The sequence below is a fragment of the Hibiscus syriacus genome, unplaced genomic scaffold (genome assembly GCF_006381635.1).
Source record: "Hibiscus syriacus cultivar Baekdansim isolate YM2019G1 unplaced genomic scaffold, ASM638163v2 tig00012523_pilon, whole genome shotgun sequence".
NCBI classification, from domain to species: Eukaryota; Viridiplantae; Streptophyta; class Magnoliopsida; order Malvales; family Malvaceae; genus Hibiscus; species Hibiscus syriacus.
The window spans coordinates 290,848-306,616 of NW_024062285.1; the positions used below are offsets into that span (position 1 = coordinate 290,848).

Consider the following 15,769-nt stretch of genomic DNA (forward strand, 5'->3'; position numbering starts at 1 on the left):
AAGTAAAATCTTAAAATCGGGAATAAAAAGAAACGAATATTTCCATAGAATACATACTTTAAATTTCGAGAAGCCTCAAATTTCTCGTCACTCTCTTCAATGGAAAATCTCAACCATAATGTCTACTCCTATGTGTGTGTTTGTCCCCTCTTTTTTTAATATTTTTTTAACGGTTGTTTACTTGTTTTTGTCAGTCAAATTAACATAGGAATAGGTTTGCTTTTCTTCTCCCTGTGCAATTTATTTATTTTATTAAAGAATAGTTTTATGCGAATTATCTTAAATACGGGCCATGGGGCGAGATTGGAGGCATGATCCAGGAGGGTCAATGACATTGACAGCTCAATTTAAGATTGAGTAACAGATGCAATTGAAAATACTAATTATTTTAATATTTTTATATAAAAAAAGATAAATTATATATTTAATATTTAAATCATTAATTTTGTATTCAAATTCGGGACCTTAAGGAATAATAACGATTCCTTTACCACTAAGGTCACTCAATTTGTGCAACTAAATGCATTAAGTTTTTAACAACCAAGTATTCAAAGTTTTGAGTTACATTTTAAAAAAATTGCAAGTTTAGATATTAAAACATACAAAAGATGATAGTTTAAGTATTAAAAGCGATATTTTTTTATTAACCTGGTGTAAGTACAAATAATATATGTTCAAAGATAACTCTCAACCATTTAATATTGAACGCTCACACCTCTGATATTTTTTGTATTCAAATTCGGGACCTTAAGGAATAATAACGATTCCTTTACCACTAAGGTCACTCAATTTGTGCAGCTAAATGCATTAAGTTTTTAACAACCAAGTATTAAAACGAACCGAAAACTAAACATTAAATACGATTTTAAAAAAAATAAAATTTAAGTATTAAAACAGACTAAAACTGATAGTGTAATTAATTAATATGTAATTTACTGAAAATTTAACATTTTAGGTTATGATGATTTCTATCATTCCTTACTCTTAAATTATGTTGCGGTACGAACTACTCTCTTTTACGCTTAAACAAGTGATTTTGGTAGAGGGCATGATGAAGGATTAAGCAATGATCGGCCTACAGCCCTACACAGTATTAGGGTTAAATTATGCTTCCCTACTGCCCAAAAGTGGTTCATGTCTTTCGTATATAGCCTTTTTCTTTTTGCAGCTGCTACAACAATGTCTTTTTACACATTTTTAAGTAGATTCCATGCCAACATCTAATCCAAATTAACCCCAAATTTATGCTCACCGGTGTTGTTTTCCAGCATTACTTTAAACATATTCTTCAGCCTTTAGCATCCTACTAAAGCAGAAACTTTGGACTAGGAAGACAATGGAACGTGGTTGGCGGATAGTGTCTAACCTACCATCGTCTTTTTCTATGTAGATGTTAAAAATTGAATATCGGTACCGGTATGACGTTCACGTTTAAGCAGCTTCGAGCATAGGGTCGTTCGACTCCTTGCTCTTAGCTGGTATCCGGGAATTCTGTATTGCTGATCCCTTGGCTGGAGCGTCAGCTAGTTTTAGATTCGATAAAGCATCAGCCAGAGATTGATCGGATCCAGGCGTTTCACTAACCCCAGATTCGGTATTTAGATCTTTGAGGTTTTCATTTCTGATTTCTAGCTCCAATTTCCTGAATTCCTCTTCAATATCTTCGTCCTCCATGTCTAGGTACGGAGCAGACTCTTCAACGGTCGAACAAGAACATGTTAGATAAAGACTAACAACATTATCAAGATAGTATGCAACAGCTTAATGAAAACTAATTGGCATTTCACAATAACTACAAAAAATATAAATTGGATTGTTGGTTACTATACCTAGAGCCATTTCAACTTGCTTTTGTGAATCAATGCTCTCATCAAGTTCTTCTAAACAAAGCTGAACTTCTTCCACACTTATCTTATTCTCCTTTATTGCTCGTGCTCCGATCTGGATTGCTTCAGCTACCTGCCATCAAGGAGTAATACATCAGCTTATTCACTATCTTCTACTGTCGGGAACTTTGCAAGCCACCTTCCTCGATAGCTAAAACCCAAGTTCACCTTTTTGCAGAGGCTTTGAACCGCACAAGAGAATTAGAAGCTCAACTATGTTTTGTTTCTATCAGAAAAGCAAAGTTTAAGTTGTAGTTGGTCACCTTCTTTGTTGATTCCGCGTTCGCAATAACACTCAACACTTCTTCCACTCTGTTAAGAAGTGAGTTACATTTTTCTCTATTCTCAGTGCCCAACTTCATCTCCCTCGCATGCCTAAGGGCCAGTTTCTTGTTCCTAGACTTCAATGAAGCTAAGGCTGACTGTCTAGACCTGCAACGAACAAACTCAACCATGAGACCGAAAACCTAGAATTCAACTGCCTGGAAAAAGAAAAAAGCATATAAGACACAACCGGTGTTAAAATAAATACTGTGTTCAGCCAAATGATTGTCTGGGACTGGACATTTCTTAGTTCAAAAGAAAGTTAACTGAACATCCGAACCAGTTGGCATAGTGCAACTGACTAGTGTCCTAAATGGTTTAATCAACTCCTTATCACTGTGTTTACCCTACCATTAAACATCCTCATATGCATTAAATCAAGTTCACATTTTCACAGGCATGGACTCGACTCTCAAGCAAGAAAATTCAGCCGACGATATAAGAGAAAAAAAGGAGAGTAAAAAAACAGAGGTTACATTTCCCAGCACCGGTCAATCACATCAAGTTGTTGCTCAAGTTTTTCTCGAGTCCAAATCAGGTGGAGAGCGTCGAAATCTAAACTCGAGACGGCGGACACCGCCTCTGATGAAAGGGAAACTTTTATGCCCTGCAGCAAATCATATTACTCACAAGAACAACAAAATTAGCAAAGACTTTCAACTCAAACCGGGTTATAGAAACAACACAACACACACCTCAATTTGTTCCTTCTCGTTGGTGGAGAAATATCGACATTTCCCAATCCCAGACATATAACTCAATACTGCATAAGCTTCCTTTTGTCCTCCACACATACTCTCGAACTTCATCCTCGTAACAACGCAACTCGAGTTCCAGTGACTTTCAGACAAACACTTAACTAATTCATCTGATTTCTCCTAAGAACAATTCAATTACAACAGCTTAATATTCCAATTTTTACTTGATCAAATAGTACTTGTCACACTCACAAAAATGAAATGCAAAAATACCTTCAATAATGTTGTAAGAACGATACTATCTTCATGAAGAATACTATCCGGAGTTATTGTTCTGTTCATCAAACTTTTCACTTTATAAAATAACTGAGTGATTCTCCTGCTGTAAGGCTCCGTCATGTCCGAAATTCGGGTTACTTCACCTTCGTTATACATCAAAAACTGAAAAAAATCGTCAAAACAATTAAACCAAAAATTTCCAGAAACAAAAAACTTTATTTTTCTTAAGAAAGAAATATAAGTTAGCCCACCAATACTTGATCAATACACAAAGGAGTTAAGCCTCCTCTATTAAACCACTCATTTTTCACCTACAAATAAACGAAATCATAAGTAAAGTGAAATAACAATAAAATTTGGATAAGTGAAAAATTAAGAAGAAAATGAAAAACCTGGGAAGGTGAAATGATGAAGACACCGAAGTGGCGGGAGATTTTTATGATCAAATCTTTCCAGAACTGAAATTTGGGGTTCCCAATCGGATTTTTGACCACTAAACGCTTTAAATCGGGCGGTTGCGATCAATTCCTCGTCCCAATCGGGTACTTCTCTTCTTATGAATTCCTTCACAGATCTTGAATCAATTTTCATCTTTAACCACTGAACGGAAATTCAATTAAACTCCCGCTAAACTCAATGTTCCGTTTAACTAGGTCTTTTTTTCTTAAAAAAAAATGGTTTCTCAAGAAAATTCACTAAAAAGGGGAAATTTTCCAAAGGCCATTAGGCTCATGAAGCGTGTCTAAATTTAAGTCCAGGCCCAATTGAATTTATTGGGTAAACTACATGGGTGACCACTGAACTATGGTAAAAAATTATTTAGACCACTGATTTTTCGATTTGAATTAGATCACCCAACTATTTAAATGCTTCGATCAAGCCACCTTTCTTTATTATTTAACGGATAGGTAACGTGACAGTTAAAATATTTTGGTATAATTACACAATTGGTCCTGTTTCGTTAAATATTTTAATTGTCACGTCACCTAGTCCGTTAAATGATAACGGCATGTGGCTTTATAGAAGTATTTAAATAGTTGAGTGGTCTAATTGATCAAATAGAAACATCGGTTGTCAAAATAATTTTTGACTATAGTTAAGTGGTCACTTGTGTAGTTTACCCTTATTTATTTCATTTTAGGAAGAGAAATTTTAGGATTTTTTGAAGGAATTAATAGTAGGGGTCAGAATAGGCCAGGCCGGCCTGGTTTACATAAAGTCTGGTATGGCTTGGCCTATTTAATAAAAAGGTCAGGCTCAGGCTTTTTTAAAAGCCTATTAATTTAAATAGGTCAGACTTAGCCTTATTACTAAGCCTTATAAACATGATAGGTCGGCCTATTTAGAGTGACTACTTTATAAAATGCGCCTAAGTTAGAGTGACTTAATAGGGACTTTACTATGAAATTAGTGACTAAACTGGAAATATTTGGCTAAACTATAAGGTCTATAAGGTAATTAAGCCTAAATTTAATATATAAACCAAAACTAAACAAACCCCCTTTCCCCTATTTCTATCTTCAATCTATCCCCCTCCAATCATCTCTCACGAGCGGGTCCCCCCGTCATTGCTTCCTTCATTTTTTTATTATATATTTATTACAAACAAAGAGAAATATCAACAAAATGAAGCATGGATAGTATGGATGCCTGGGCAGCAGCAGCATTTGACGGTGTGTTAGTGCAGGCGTCGAGAACAGCAAGCAAGGTATGGTGCTGACCTTGGGTACTGTGCAGATAGGTATGTGGGATAAAAATTAGTGTTTAAAATACTTATATTATTTTTTGGGGTACCAATATATATGTGTTCAATTAAATTAACGTTATATTAAAAATTAAACCAAATTATATATTAAGGGTTTATTTAACCTATTATAGAATGTGTGTTATTTTTTTAGTAAAAATAACTATCAAATGAATATTAAATGTTTATTGTGAAACAGACTTTTAAACAGGCCAGGCCGAGCAAAAAATAAAAGCCTTTGACAGGCTACAGGCCAGGCTCAGGCCTACAAAATTCATCGTAGGCCAGACTAAGACCTATTAAAGCCTGGCCTGGCATATTCTGACCCCTAATTAATAGGGACGGGATGGTACTTTAGCGATTATTTGGGAGGTCATTAAGATTAAACCATCAGCAAAATGATTAGACTGGAATATTTTATAAATACTCAATTATGTAAATGAATCAAACTTTCAGCGAATCGTTCGACAGGAAGTTCGTTTATTTATTAAACGAACGAACATGAACAATATTTTGTGTTCGTTTAATTAAATGAACGAACATGAACAGAGGACTCGTTCATTCATTTACGTTCGTGAGCGTTCGTTAATATGTTCGTTTATGTTTAGCCAATCTCTCTAGATCCATTTAAAATATTAAAGTCCACTAAATTTTAATATGATACCCATAAATATTTTAAAATTCAATTAAATTTAAATACAAAAAAAAGCTCAAAACAATTAAATATAATATAATCCTAAAATTGTTAGGAAGGAAAAAAATATATTTCCATTTATGTTGTTCCATTGTTTCTATTGGACGAACGTATAATATCACAACATAAATTTATAAATTTATCACTCATTATACGTGCAAAACGTACATTTAAGAATAATACTTATTAATTAACATCATGAAATACTAGAGGCGGCAAACAGCTCATTTGGATCGGGTTTGGGTCGGGTCATTTTGGGTTTATATTAAATTTAATTTAATTTTGTTCGAATCAGATCTAGTTCGGGTGTATAATAATTCGAATCAAGTTGGGTATCGGGTCGGGTCAATTTTCAAGTCAGGTGATTATTAGATCAGTTGTTTTTCGGTTTGGATCAATATCGGATCGATTGATTTTTGGATCATGTCAATATTGGGTCAGGTCAATACCGAATCGATTGATTTTTGGGTCGGATTAATATCGGATCAATTAGATTTCGGGTCGGTCAATATCGGATCGATTGATTTTCGGTTTAGGTCAACCTTTAGATCATGTCAATTCGAGTTGAATTGGTTATGAGTCTAATCAAAATCAAGTATATATAGAATAATTGATATATACTTGTAAAAATATGTCTTCTTATATGTTATTTTTATCATTTAGGTTTAATTTCAATTCTCAATCGTTAATATTTTGAATTAAACCATCATTTGAGACGATAAATCGATAATTTGACTCAAATACGATATATAATACGTGTTAGAATTTATTATCAAAATTTATATTGATCTCGTATGAAAAGTTTATAATGAAAACTATTTGATAAAGGAATAAATTTTTTTTAAAATTTTGTTTCCAATTATAAATTTAATATTTTTATTAAATTTTAAAAATAATATATAATTTTATTTGTTAAGTTTTAGCCGTAACATAAGTAAACTTTATGTTATTTTTATTATAAATCTAATATTATTTCTTTTGTTTTAGTTGTTTTTTATTGTTTTTATTATAAATCTAATATTTTTATAACAAGTTAAATAAGTAAACTTTATTTATTAATGTTTTTAATCTTACAATTAGATTCTTACTTTTATATTCCTATTAAACTTTTTATTATTTTATTATAAATCTAATATTTTTAATAAATTATCAATTTTATTTAAATTAATTTATTATTAAAAATAACTTTTATAGTTTAATAATTTTTATCAATTCCAATATGTTCAGGTTGCTTTCAGATCAGGTTAAAATTTGGTTAGGGTTTCTTTCAGTTCGGATTGCTTTCGATTCAGGTTAATTTCGATTCGGGTTGCTTTTAGTTCGGGTTAATTTCGGTTCTAGTTGATTTCAATTTTGCTAAATTTTGGATCGGGTGTGGGTCGTGTATCGGATCAAATTTGATTAACATGTTCGGGTCAAGTTTGTAAGGTCTATGAAATACTAATGTTCTTAGGCATCAACAGCAAGATTATACAATGAAAAAGAAAGATTCAAACATGAGATCCTAATGTTACGATGAGACAAGATACAACATCTAGTTATGGTTTAACAATCATGTTATCTTCTACAGATGACATGTCTGTTATGTTCCATTGTATGTTAATCCAATCCAGTAATCAAATAACCCTAAACCTAATTCATCGGATTGGACTGGGGTTTCCCTCCAATTTAAACAACACAGCCAAATAACCCTAAATCCCTTCGAATTAAGGAGTGAGTGAAAGAATCAGAAACCGAGCCTGCATTACACGGAAGACTTCGAGTCTTGATCGAGGGGGAAAAGCACGCCGCCGATCTCTTTGTTGTCGTCGACGATCTTCTTGCTCTCGTTTTTATCGGCGTCGGAGAACGAACCCTTGCGTTTCCTCGGAGCCGGCGGGCAGGACAGGATTTCGGGGATCTGATGTTCTTTAGTCGTCGGGGTCCGGCACGATTCGCCGTCGAGAATCGGATCGGTCGTTTCATTATCGTCGGGCACCTTCTCTTCCACGCTAATCGTTAGCTTCGCTAATTTGTCAGTGAGGAGTTGTTGCATGTCTTCTTCGCTAATCAGTTTCAGTCGATTGAATCGAGAACAAATGAGCTCAATCTTATAAAAAAACCGATAAGAAAATTACCGAGAAGCGAAGATTAAGATATCGGGAGAAAGCTGCTTGAACCTGGATTAGGGTTTTCTATCTTATTTCCCCTCTTCTAACCATCTTCTCCATGGGATTTGGGGAAGAACGACTCGGATCTACCAAAAGGGCAGATTGGAAGAATCAAAAGAATAGCTCGAGGACTGCGAAAAGGGAGATTTTTGTAAGATAACGAGGAATAAAAAGTGGGTGAAAGCTGCATTTTAGGAATATGAGCTTTATAATAAATGATTGATTGTCCCTTTTTCCCATATATATGAGGTAGGGGGAGGTAAGATAGTAGGCTACCCCCAACACCAGGTTGAGAGCAACTTCCGTAAGAGACCTCCGAATTATGAAATGCCCTCCGTGGGACTCGATCCCATGACCTCAAGGTTAAGAACCTTGTGCTCTACCAACTGAGCTTTATAATAAATGCGTTCATTAAAGGAAAATATGATTCTATCCTTTTATGGTCTCCTTAATGGTGTCGTGGTCTTACTTTAGTGTACATATGGTGATATGGTATCATATGATAGATAATATACGATAGTATATTTGATTCATAATCGATGCATTACATCGTACAATGACACGTACATTGGAGTGCGGACTTTTAGATATTAATAATATAAAAAAGATGAAATCATTTTAGATAGTGACGTATAAAAATAATAATGGATCGAGTTTCTGGTCAGTCAACTCAAGAAACATATATAATCCATCTAAGCCTAATCTGATTTGAAAATCATATATCCTCAACTCGAACTTGATCTGAAAATTACATCCCTTTCTCCTGAATCTGGTCCAACCTAAACTTTTTAGAATAAAAACATATATTGTACTCGATTTGATTCGATATAAACAATGACTTTATTAAATTTATAGAAAGAAAGATTAATATAATAATTATCTCTAAATTTATAAAAGAAATTATACTATTGTTATGGTTCGGGTTGAATTTTTTACTAATGCCTCAATCTAATTTTACCTCACCCTATATAAAATTTAACCTAACCCAAATTTAAATTTTTATATAAAAAATAATCCTATCAAATCTAACAAGTTAAAATCTATAGATTTTAGATTAAATTATTATCCCTACACCTAAAACCAAAAACGCCCCTTATTTTAAAGAGAGGAAAATGGGTTATTCACATTTCATATTTGGGCCTTATTCTTGAACTTTTTGTCCACCATGGATTGTACGGCTTCAAATTATATTTTATTGTGATTAAAGATTTAAAGTTAGATTTTTTTTTCTTTCGATTTTCAAGGATTCGTCTTAATTAAACTAAACCGACCTAGATTGTATCTTGACTTTGATTGATAATGGGTAAATTCCTAAATTATTATTTTAATGGCCCTATTGAGCCAAAAAGCCTTCTTAGTATAGTACCCAGATAGCTCATCAACTAATAATAGGGTACAATTTTATTAAGTTTATCGATTATTAAAATATATAAAATAAATCGAACTATAAAATGTTGATTTCTTAAATCTCTAGACTATTAAAAATTATAAAATGGTTACCCGATTATTCATTATATTCCGAACTCATCAAATTTCCGTTAAAAGTTAACGATTGTTTAAGTTGAATTTTAACTTGTGATATGATAGTCATTTAAGATTTTAAGATCATATTTTATCATATCACATTCAATATATTAACATTCGGCTCGAAATACCGTCAAAATTTTAACAAAAAATGATTAATTTAAAACCTAATAAATAATCAACTGACTATTTCATAATTTTTAAAAGTAGATATACTCGATAACAATTTAACTTCCTTCACCAAGTTAGCCATTTTATTCAATGGATGATATATTTTTTAAAATTATCTTCTGATTCTAATTAGCCTCATTTAACACGTGTAAGTATCACAGTCATTATGAGGATCACATCATAAAGCCGTCCCTTTTACCGTTGCCATCAACAGAGCTGGGGCATCAAAGCTGAAAATGTAAAATAAATAAAACGTCCAGTCAAAGGTTCCACGGTCGGTGAGCGGCTGTGTTAACTAAACCCATTAATCTCCACAAAACGTTGAAGATAACGAGGGTGGCTAAAAGTATTAATTCAATAAATAAAAGTGTAAAATATATAAATAATCCCGACTATAAGATATTATTCTATTGAGTTCTATAACTATTAAAAGTTATAAAATAGTCATCGACGTTACTTTTTTTAAGTCTTCTAACTATTAAAAGTTACAAAGTAGTCCCCTGACTATTTATTGTGTTCTAAACTAGTCTATTTTCCATTAAAAAATTATAGAAATTTGAGTTAGACGTTAACGTCCTAACTGATATATGATATAATCTAATATCATAATCTCAAACGACTATCACATCTTAGTCAGCAGCTAACGCATAGCTCAAACAATGAGGGACAAAACTTTGTTAGGGCCCAAAGAGGCCTCAACCCCTGTATTTTTTTATGTTTGATAGATTTTTATTTAGAAGTATTTTAGTTTATATTAAAATAAGTATTCAAATTTAAAAAATATATAATAATTTATTAAATATTTTAATTAAGTATGTGTCGAACTAAAGAAGGTTAATACAATGTTCTCATTTTTTTGTCTAATAACAATATAGGTTATTGTAAGTTTAAATATTAGATAAATTATACATTTTCGTATGAATTTTAAATTTAAATACCTAATAAGTCATTATATTTTTCTTAAAAAATTTAGTATTTTGACTCTTATCAATATCTAATTATAGCTCCATCCCTACAAACGACTATCAAGTTTTAAAGAAAAATAATGAGTTTAAAGTATAATAAATAATTAAATAATCATTTTATAAATTTCAATAATTAAATAATTTAAAAAAACACCCTATAATAAAAAAAACTATTTCATAATTTTTAATATATCAACCGTGTGAGATTAGTGATGTGTTGGGTGCACGATCAGGAGACTAGACCGGGCCGTAGTCACGTGGACCCCAATTGGGCCTTTGAGGGGGAGAAAAAGGGGACAGGTGGCTGTTGAAACGCGGTAACATACATCAGCTTAACACTCCGGTGGGGCCCGAACACACCTGACAAACTTCCCCACAGACAACAGTAAAGTTTATCCGATTACGGCAACCTAAAAAGAATCGCATACACGGGAAACACGCGGTAAATCAACTGTCTCTATCCATTCAAGATCAAATTACCAATTAATAAAGTAAACGAATCTAATTCTTTTTATATGGAAGGGATTTTTTTTCTTCGAAAATTGTTGTTATTTCCTTTACTCATGTATTTCGAGCCTTTATTTTAGGGATGGCAACTCAATCTGACCGGACGGGTTCGATCTGACTCGATCGGGTTGAATTTTAAAAAAAATCAGATTTGGGTTTTTTTATACATTATTTGGGTCGGTTTCAGGTTTAGGATAGAAAAAATTCGACCCGAAAAATATATATAATTTTATCCTATATATTTAGGGATAATTACAATAATACCCCTCTATATATAATTTTTTCAATTAAGTCATTGTTTTTATTGAATAAAAATATTTTTTAATTTCAGGTCAAGTCGGATCGGGTTTCTAAGACATATATTCGGGTCGGGTCATGTGAAACCTTAATTTGATCACGGGTGGAGGACCCTTTCTTCTCGAGTCGAATCGATTGCCATCCCTACTTTATTTGATGGTCTTAACTATGGATGGTAATATCACTCGTATTGGATGGTTTTGATCTGATCGAGTCAATTTTTTTTTAAATTTAGTTTTGGATCAGGTCAATCAGATTTTATAAGAGGTGAAGTTGGATCAGATTAGATTCGGGTGAAGGGTAAAAAAATTTGATCCGATCCGACTCGACCAGAGGATAATAATATAATTTCATTAAAAAAATTATTATTACTTTAATTAAATCTTTAATTTATATCGGGCCAGGTATGGTGGATGGTACATATTTTCGGTTGCAATCCCTAGTATTAACTTTCTTCTTGTATTAGCACCAAGCAAGCAATTTCAATTGTAAATAAATTGTTTTTATTTTTCAAAGTTTTAAATTCAAACACCAAAAATATAAAAAAAAAGTGTAACGTTGAATGTGAAATGATTATTTTTGGGGAAAAAAAAGAAAATTCAGTTATATTTATTATATGTATTTAGTTTTACATGATAAGATGAATTGAAAGAGGTGTGCTGTTTAACGACAAACAACGTTAAAATTATAATGATTGTCTTCATTAATATATTTTATTTATTAATTATCATATTAATTATTAAAACAACAAATATACTCCGAGTTGTAAAAGAGTTGTTTATTACAAGATTATATAAAATGAGAGAAATTTATTGTTCTAGATTAATACCTTCAAAAGAGAGTATATAACAAGTCTCAATTTGTCTAAAATGTTACTAAAAATGTGCTACATTAAATATAATTCATTTTTATTATTGATCATTTTTGTAAATAAGAAAATCGAAAAAAATATTCTAATTTAAGTAATAAATAATTTGATATAATTTAAATAACGCATCAAATTCAAACTATTGTATGCAAAAAAATTAACTCATCAAAATCAAATTTAAGACGCGAGTCTATTTAGATTAATTAATGTAAAGACTTAAAATCAGAAGAACAATTAAAAAAAGAAAATAATAAATTAACCAGAAAAATAAATCAGTGAATTGATTTCGAATCTGGCCAGGTTTTGGGAAATCGTGCGGGCAAGTCGCGATCTTTGTTTGATTCTAATTGCTGGTGAGTACTGAGTCGTGACTCGGCAACGAATCGAACAGTCTTAGCAGCAACAAACGATGTCGTCTTAAGCTACGTGTTCTAAACTGAGTGGAGTGGGGACAGTCCCACTTCAGCTGATTCTCTACGACATTTGTCTCAGCGTTGCCGCGCGGACAACATTTTCAGTTCTTTTTTTTGGGGGGGGGGGGTGGGAAGCAATTTTTTAATATTAATAAAAGGTAATTTAGTGAGTAAAATATGAGAATTATAATTTTATAGCACCCATTTTGCAAGTATAAATTGTGTGGTTGAAGCAGAGAACTTTCATTTTACCCTTTTTATCTTATCATGAAATGAAAAACAACAGCGACTGATTCACAAAAAGCTTAAACGCCTAATTGAAAACACTTTACCTTGTTCGCTTTCTTTGATTTTGTTTGGTTGCAGAGAAAAGAGAAAATGGCGTCAGATGAAAGTATGACGGTTGTTTCCTCTTTACAAGACGATGAGTACGATGATCTTGATGTTGGGTTTCATCCACATAACTTGTCCAGGCTTTCCATGTGTACTAATGATGGTGACGATTATGATTATGATGATGATGATGATCATCGTCATATGGGGATGCCTAATGACATGTCGAGATTGTCGATCGAAAGCTTCGATGCGGACGCGGACGTGGACGAAGAATGCTCCGGCAAGAAGTTTCTGGAGTTGTCATCGGACTCCGACCAAGAACCTGGCTATTACTCGCTTCCCGCCACGCCGCCTCGTCGGAGGAACGGAACCGGGATGCTGATGGCGGTGGTGAAAGATTACGCCAGCGAAAACGAAGCGCAAAGGGGTGGTTTGGGGAGGCCGAAAGGCCGGAGCGGCCGGAGCAAGAACCCGAGGAAGATGAGGGTTACGAGGGTAAGACGGGCGGAGCTAAGCGGCGGTAAAAGTGAGAGCAAAAGGAAAGACGGCGGCAATAATTACAGCGGGAGTTTCAGTGGGGAGAGTGAAGGAGGAGGAGGTGTCTTGGTCATTACAAAGCCTAAAGGTGGGAACAGGTCGTTGTGTATGGACTTGGGCGAAGTGAAGGCGTGTCGGGATCTCGGGTTCGAGTTGGAACACGAGCGGTTGTTCGAGATGCCCGGCCGTGTCTCGCTGTCGGGTTCCACTTTCGATAATACCAGTAGCGGCGGCAATTCCCCCATCGCAAATTGGCGTATATCTAGCCCTGGTTAGTCAAAAAAATATTGTCTGCTTATCTGTCTCGGCTTCAATTTGCATATTTCAGTTTACCCGACGTGGGGTTGTTTTGCTGCGTAGGTGATGACCCGAGAGACGTGAAGGCTCGGCTTAAGGTGTGGGCACAAGCAGTGGCACTTGCATCCACGTCCAGGCATTGAACTCAACTACTCTCAAACATCATTCGCTAATGTTTTTTGGTTCCCAGTTTTGCTTCTTTTTATTTCAATCCTTTTGGTGGGATGAATGTGGCATTAGAGAGATTCATGTACCTTTCTTGACTACTTGTGTATGGTTTTAGGGTTGTAAATAACAGGGTATAATTGTAGGCTTTAAATTACAATTGGTCAAGCAGTTTCATGTATTCTTTGCTGATTTGTTTCAATTTCTTAATTTTTCATTTTAAAAGTAATACTAGTATATATTCATTTATCGGAAATCACATCAACAATGTTTTGTCAATTACAGACTAAACAAATATTATTGTGATTATCATAAATAAAATATAACAATGATCGTGTAGTGATAGCTTGATAAATCAAAGCAAGAACAAATGAAGTAACAACGTACGTAAACGAATTACACCAACAGTTCTGAACATCAAACATGGAGGAGAAAAATTTGAAGAATAATCAAAACAATCAACGAAAAAAACGGTTTTCCCTTAACGACAATCTTATCATGCACATATATATTATAACTAACGATTGTCTTACACAAACGAAGAAAAAATTAAGTATCGAAAAAATAACCAATCATAGAATAATGTAGAATCACATATTGAGGAGAAGATCAATAAAATAAATTTGCACCAAAAGTTTATAAATACCAATAATCATCATACACTTTTATTAAGAAACTTATCGGTTAAGGATCTTGAGTGGAAAGAAAGAACTTGAAAGTGATGTAATAATATAGTATATGTTTTATCCCTATGGTTTATTATAATGTTATTAATCTCGGTAAAAAAAACTAATGATGCTTTGATGCCATTCTCGTGGGTTAAAAGTAAAAAAAAATGATGATGATGTTCAGGGGAGGCACGTTGGCTGAGTTCTTGTGATAGATGAAATTGTGTAGTCAAAACAAAAGTAAACACATCCAGTCAAGGCCCTATTGGACCTATACTATTGTGTTCCGCAATTTGTGGCAATTGAGCTGTAAAACTTACACCACCCCCTAAAAAACGAGGGGATAGAGCAGATGCCTACGCCAAGCTCAAATTATGTTTTAAATTAAAAAATATATAAAAATTCATAAATTTACATTTATTGGACTTTTAAGTTTTTAACTCTCAACTCCTAGTACGAATAAAAACGATTTTAGTGACTAAGAGATTATTATTCATTAAGATTTCGAATTCGAGCACTTAATATGTAAAGACATGAGCATTCGTTATCGGGTTCCGACCCAACCCAATCGGGTCGGGTTTTAGATTGGGTCGAGTTTAGATTTAGGGTGAAAATTATCCGATCCGAAAAAATTATAATTTTATCTTATATATTTAGGAACAATTACAATAATATCCCTCTATATATTATTTTGTTCAATTAAGTTATTGTTTTTATTGAATAAAATAATATTTTTTATTATTTCGGGTCTGATCGGGTTTTTAAGTTCTATATCGGGTCAGGTCGGGTGAAATCTTGTTTTGGTCGGATCTCGGGTGGAGGATCCCTTGATCTCGAGTCGGGTCGGGTGGACCAAAAATCCGACTCATTCCCATTCCTAGAACATATATTACATTGCATTCGCTCCAAATTTATCAACAACAAAAAAACTACGCTTAAAATCTCTTAGTCAATAATACATCTATCCTTATTATTCCAATAATTAAAATAATGTTTTGATTACCGAAAATAATTTATTATCAAAAGAACAAATGGTATTTTTTAATTCCATTTTTTGTTTATTTCTTTAAATATTTATTTGTTTATTTATTCCGATCACAAGTTGATGTTAATACGTTCTATATCTTTGTCTCTAGGGGGTTTTGTGTTGTACATCTAATTTTGATGGGTGAATCTCTCGATAGAGATTTTCTTCAATCACAAAACTTCGAACTCAAAATCTACTTAATCGATATCAATATGTGAT

General features: G+C 33.2%; 1 protein-coding gene and 1 pseudogene across 1 annotated transcript; one reads left to right on the forward strand and one right to left on the reverse strand.

Moving 5' to 3' along the window:
- Positions 1-1,094: 1,094 nt before the first annotated feature.
- LOC120205565 lies at positions 1,095-3,820 on the reverse strand (annotated as a pseudogene).
- An 8,942-nt stretch (positions 3,821-12,762) lies between these two features.
- Positions 12,763-14,020, forward strand: LOC120205567. The gene is made up of 2 exons (XM_039205418.1): positions 12,763-13,664; positions 13,754-14,020. Exons 1-2 carry the CDS (start codon positions 12,899-12,901, stop codon positions 13,831-13,833), a joined length of 846 nt encoding a protein of 281 aa, XP_039061349.1. The 5' UTR covers positions 12,763-12,898; the 3' UTR covers positions 13,834-14,020.
- The last annotated feature ends 1,749 nt before the right edge of the window (positions 14,021-15,769 follow it).

Coding starts and splice junctions, on each gene's coding strand:
- LOC120205567 (XM_039205418.1), top strand. CDS start 12,899: ATGGCGTCAGATGAAAGTATGACGGTTGTTTCCTCTTTACAAGACGAT. Junction 13,665..13,753: donor TTGGCGTATATCTAGCCCTG/GTTAGTCAAAAA, acceptor TTTGCTGCGTAG/GTGATGACCCGAGAGACGTG.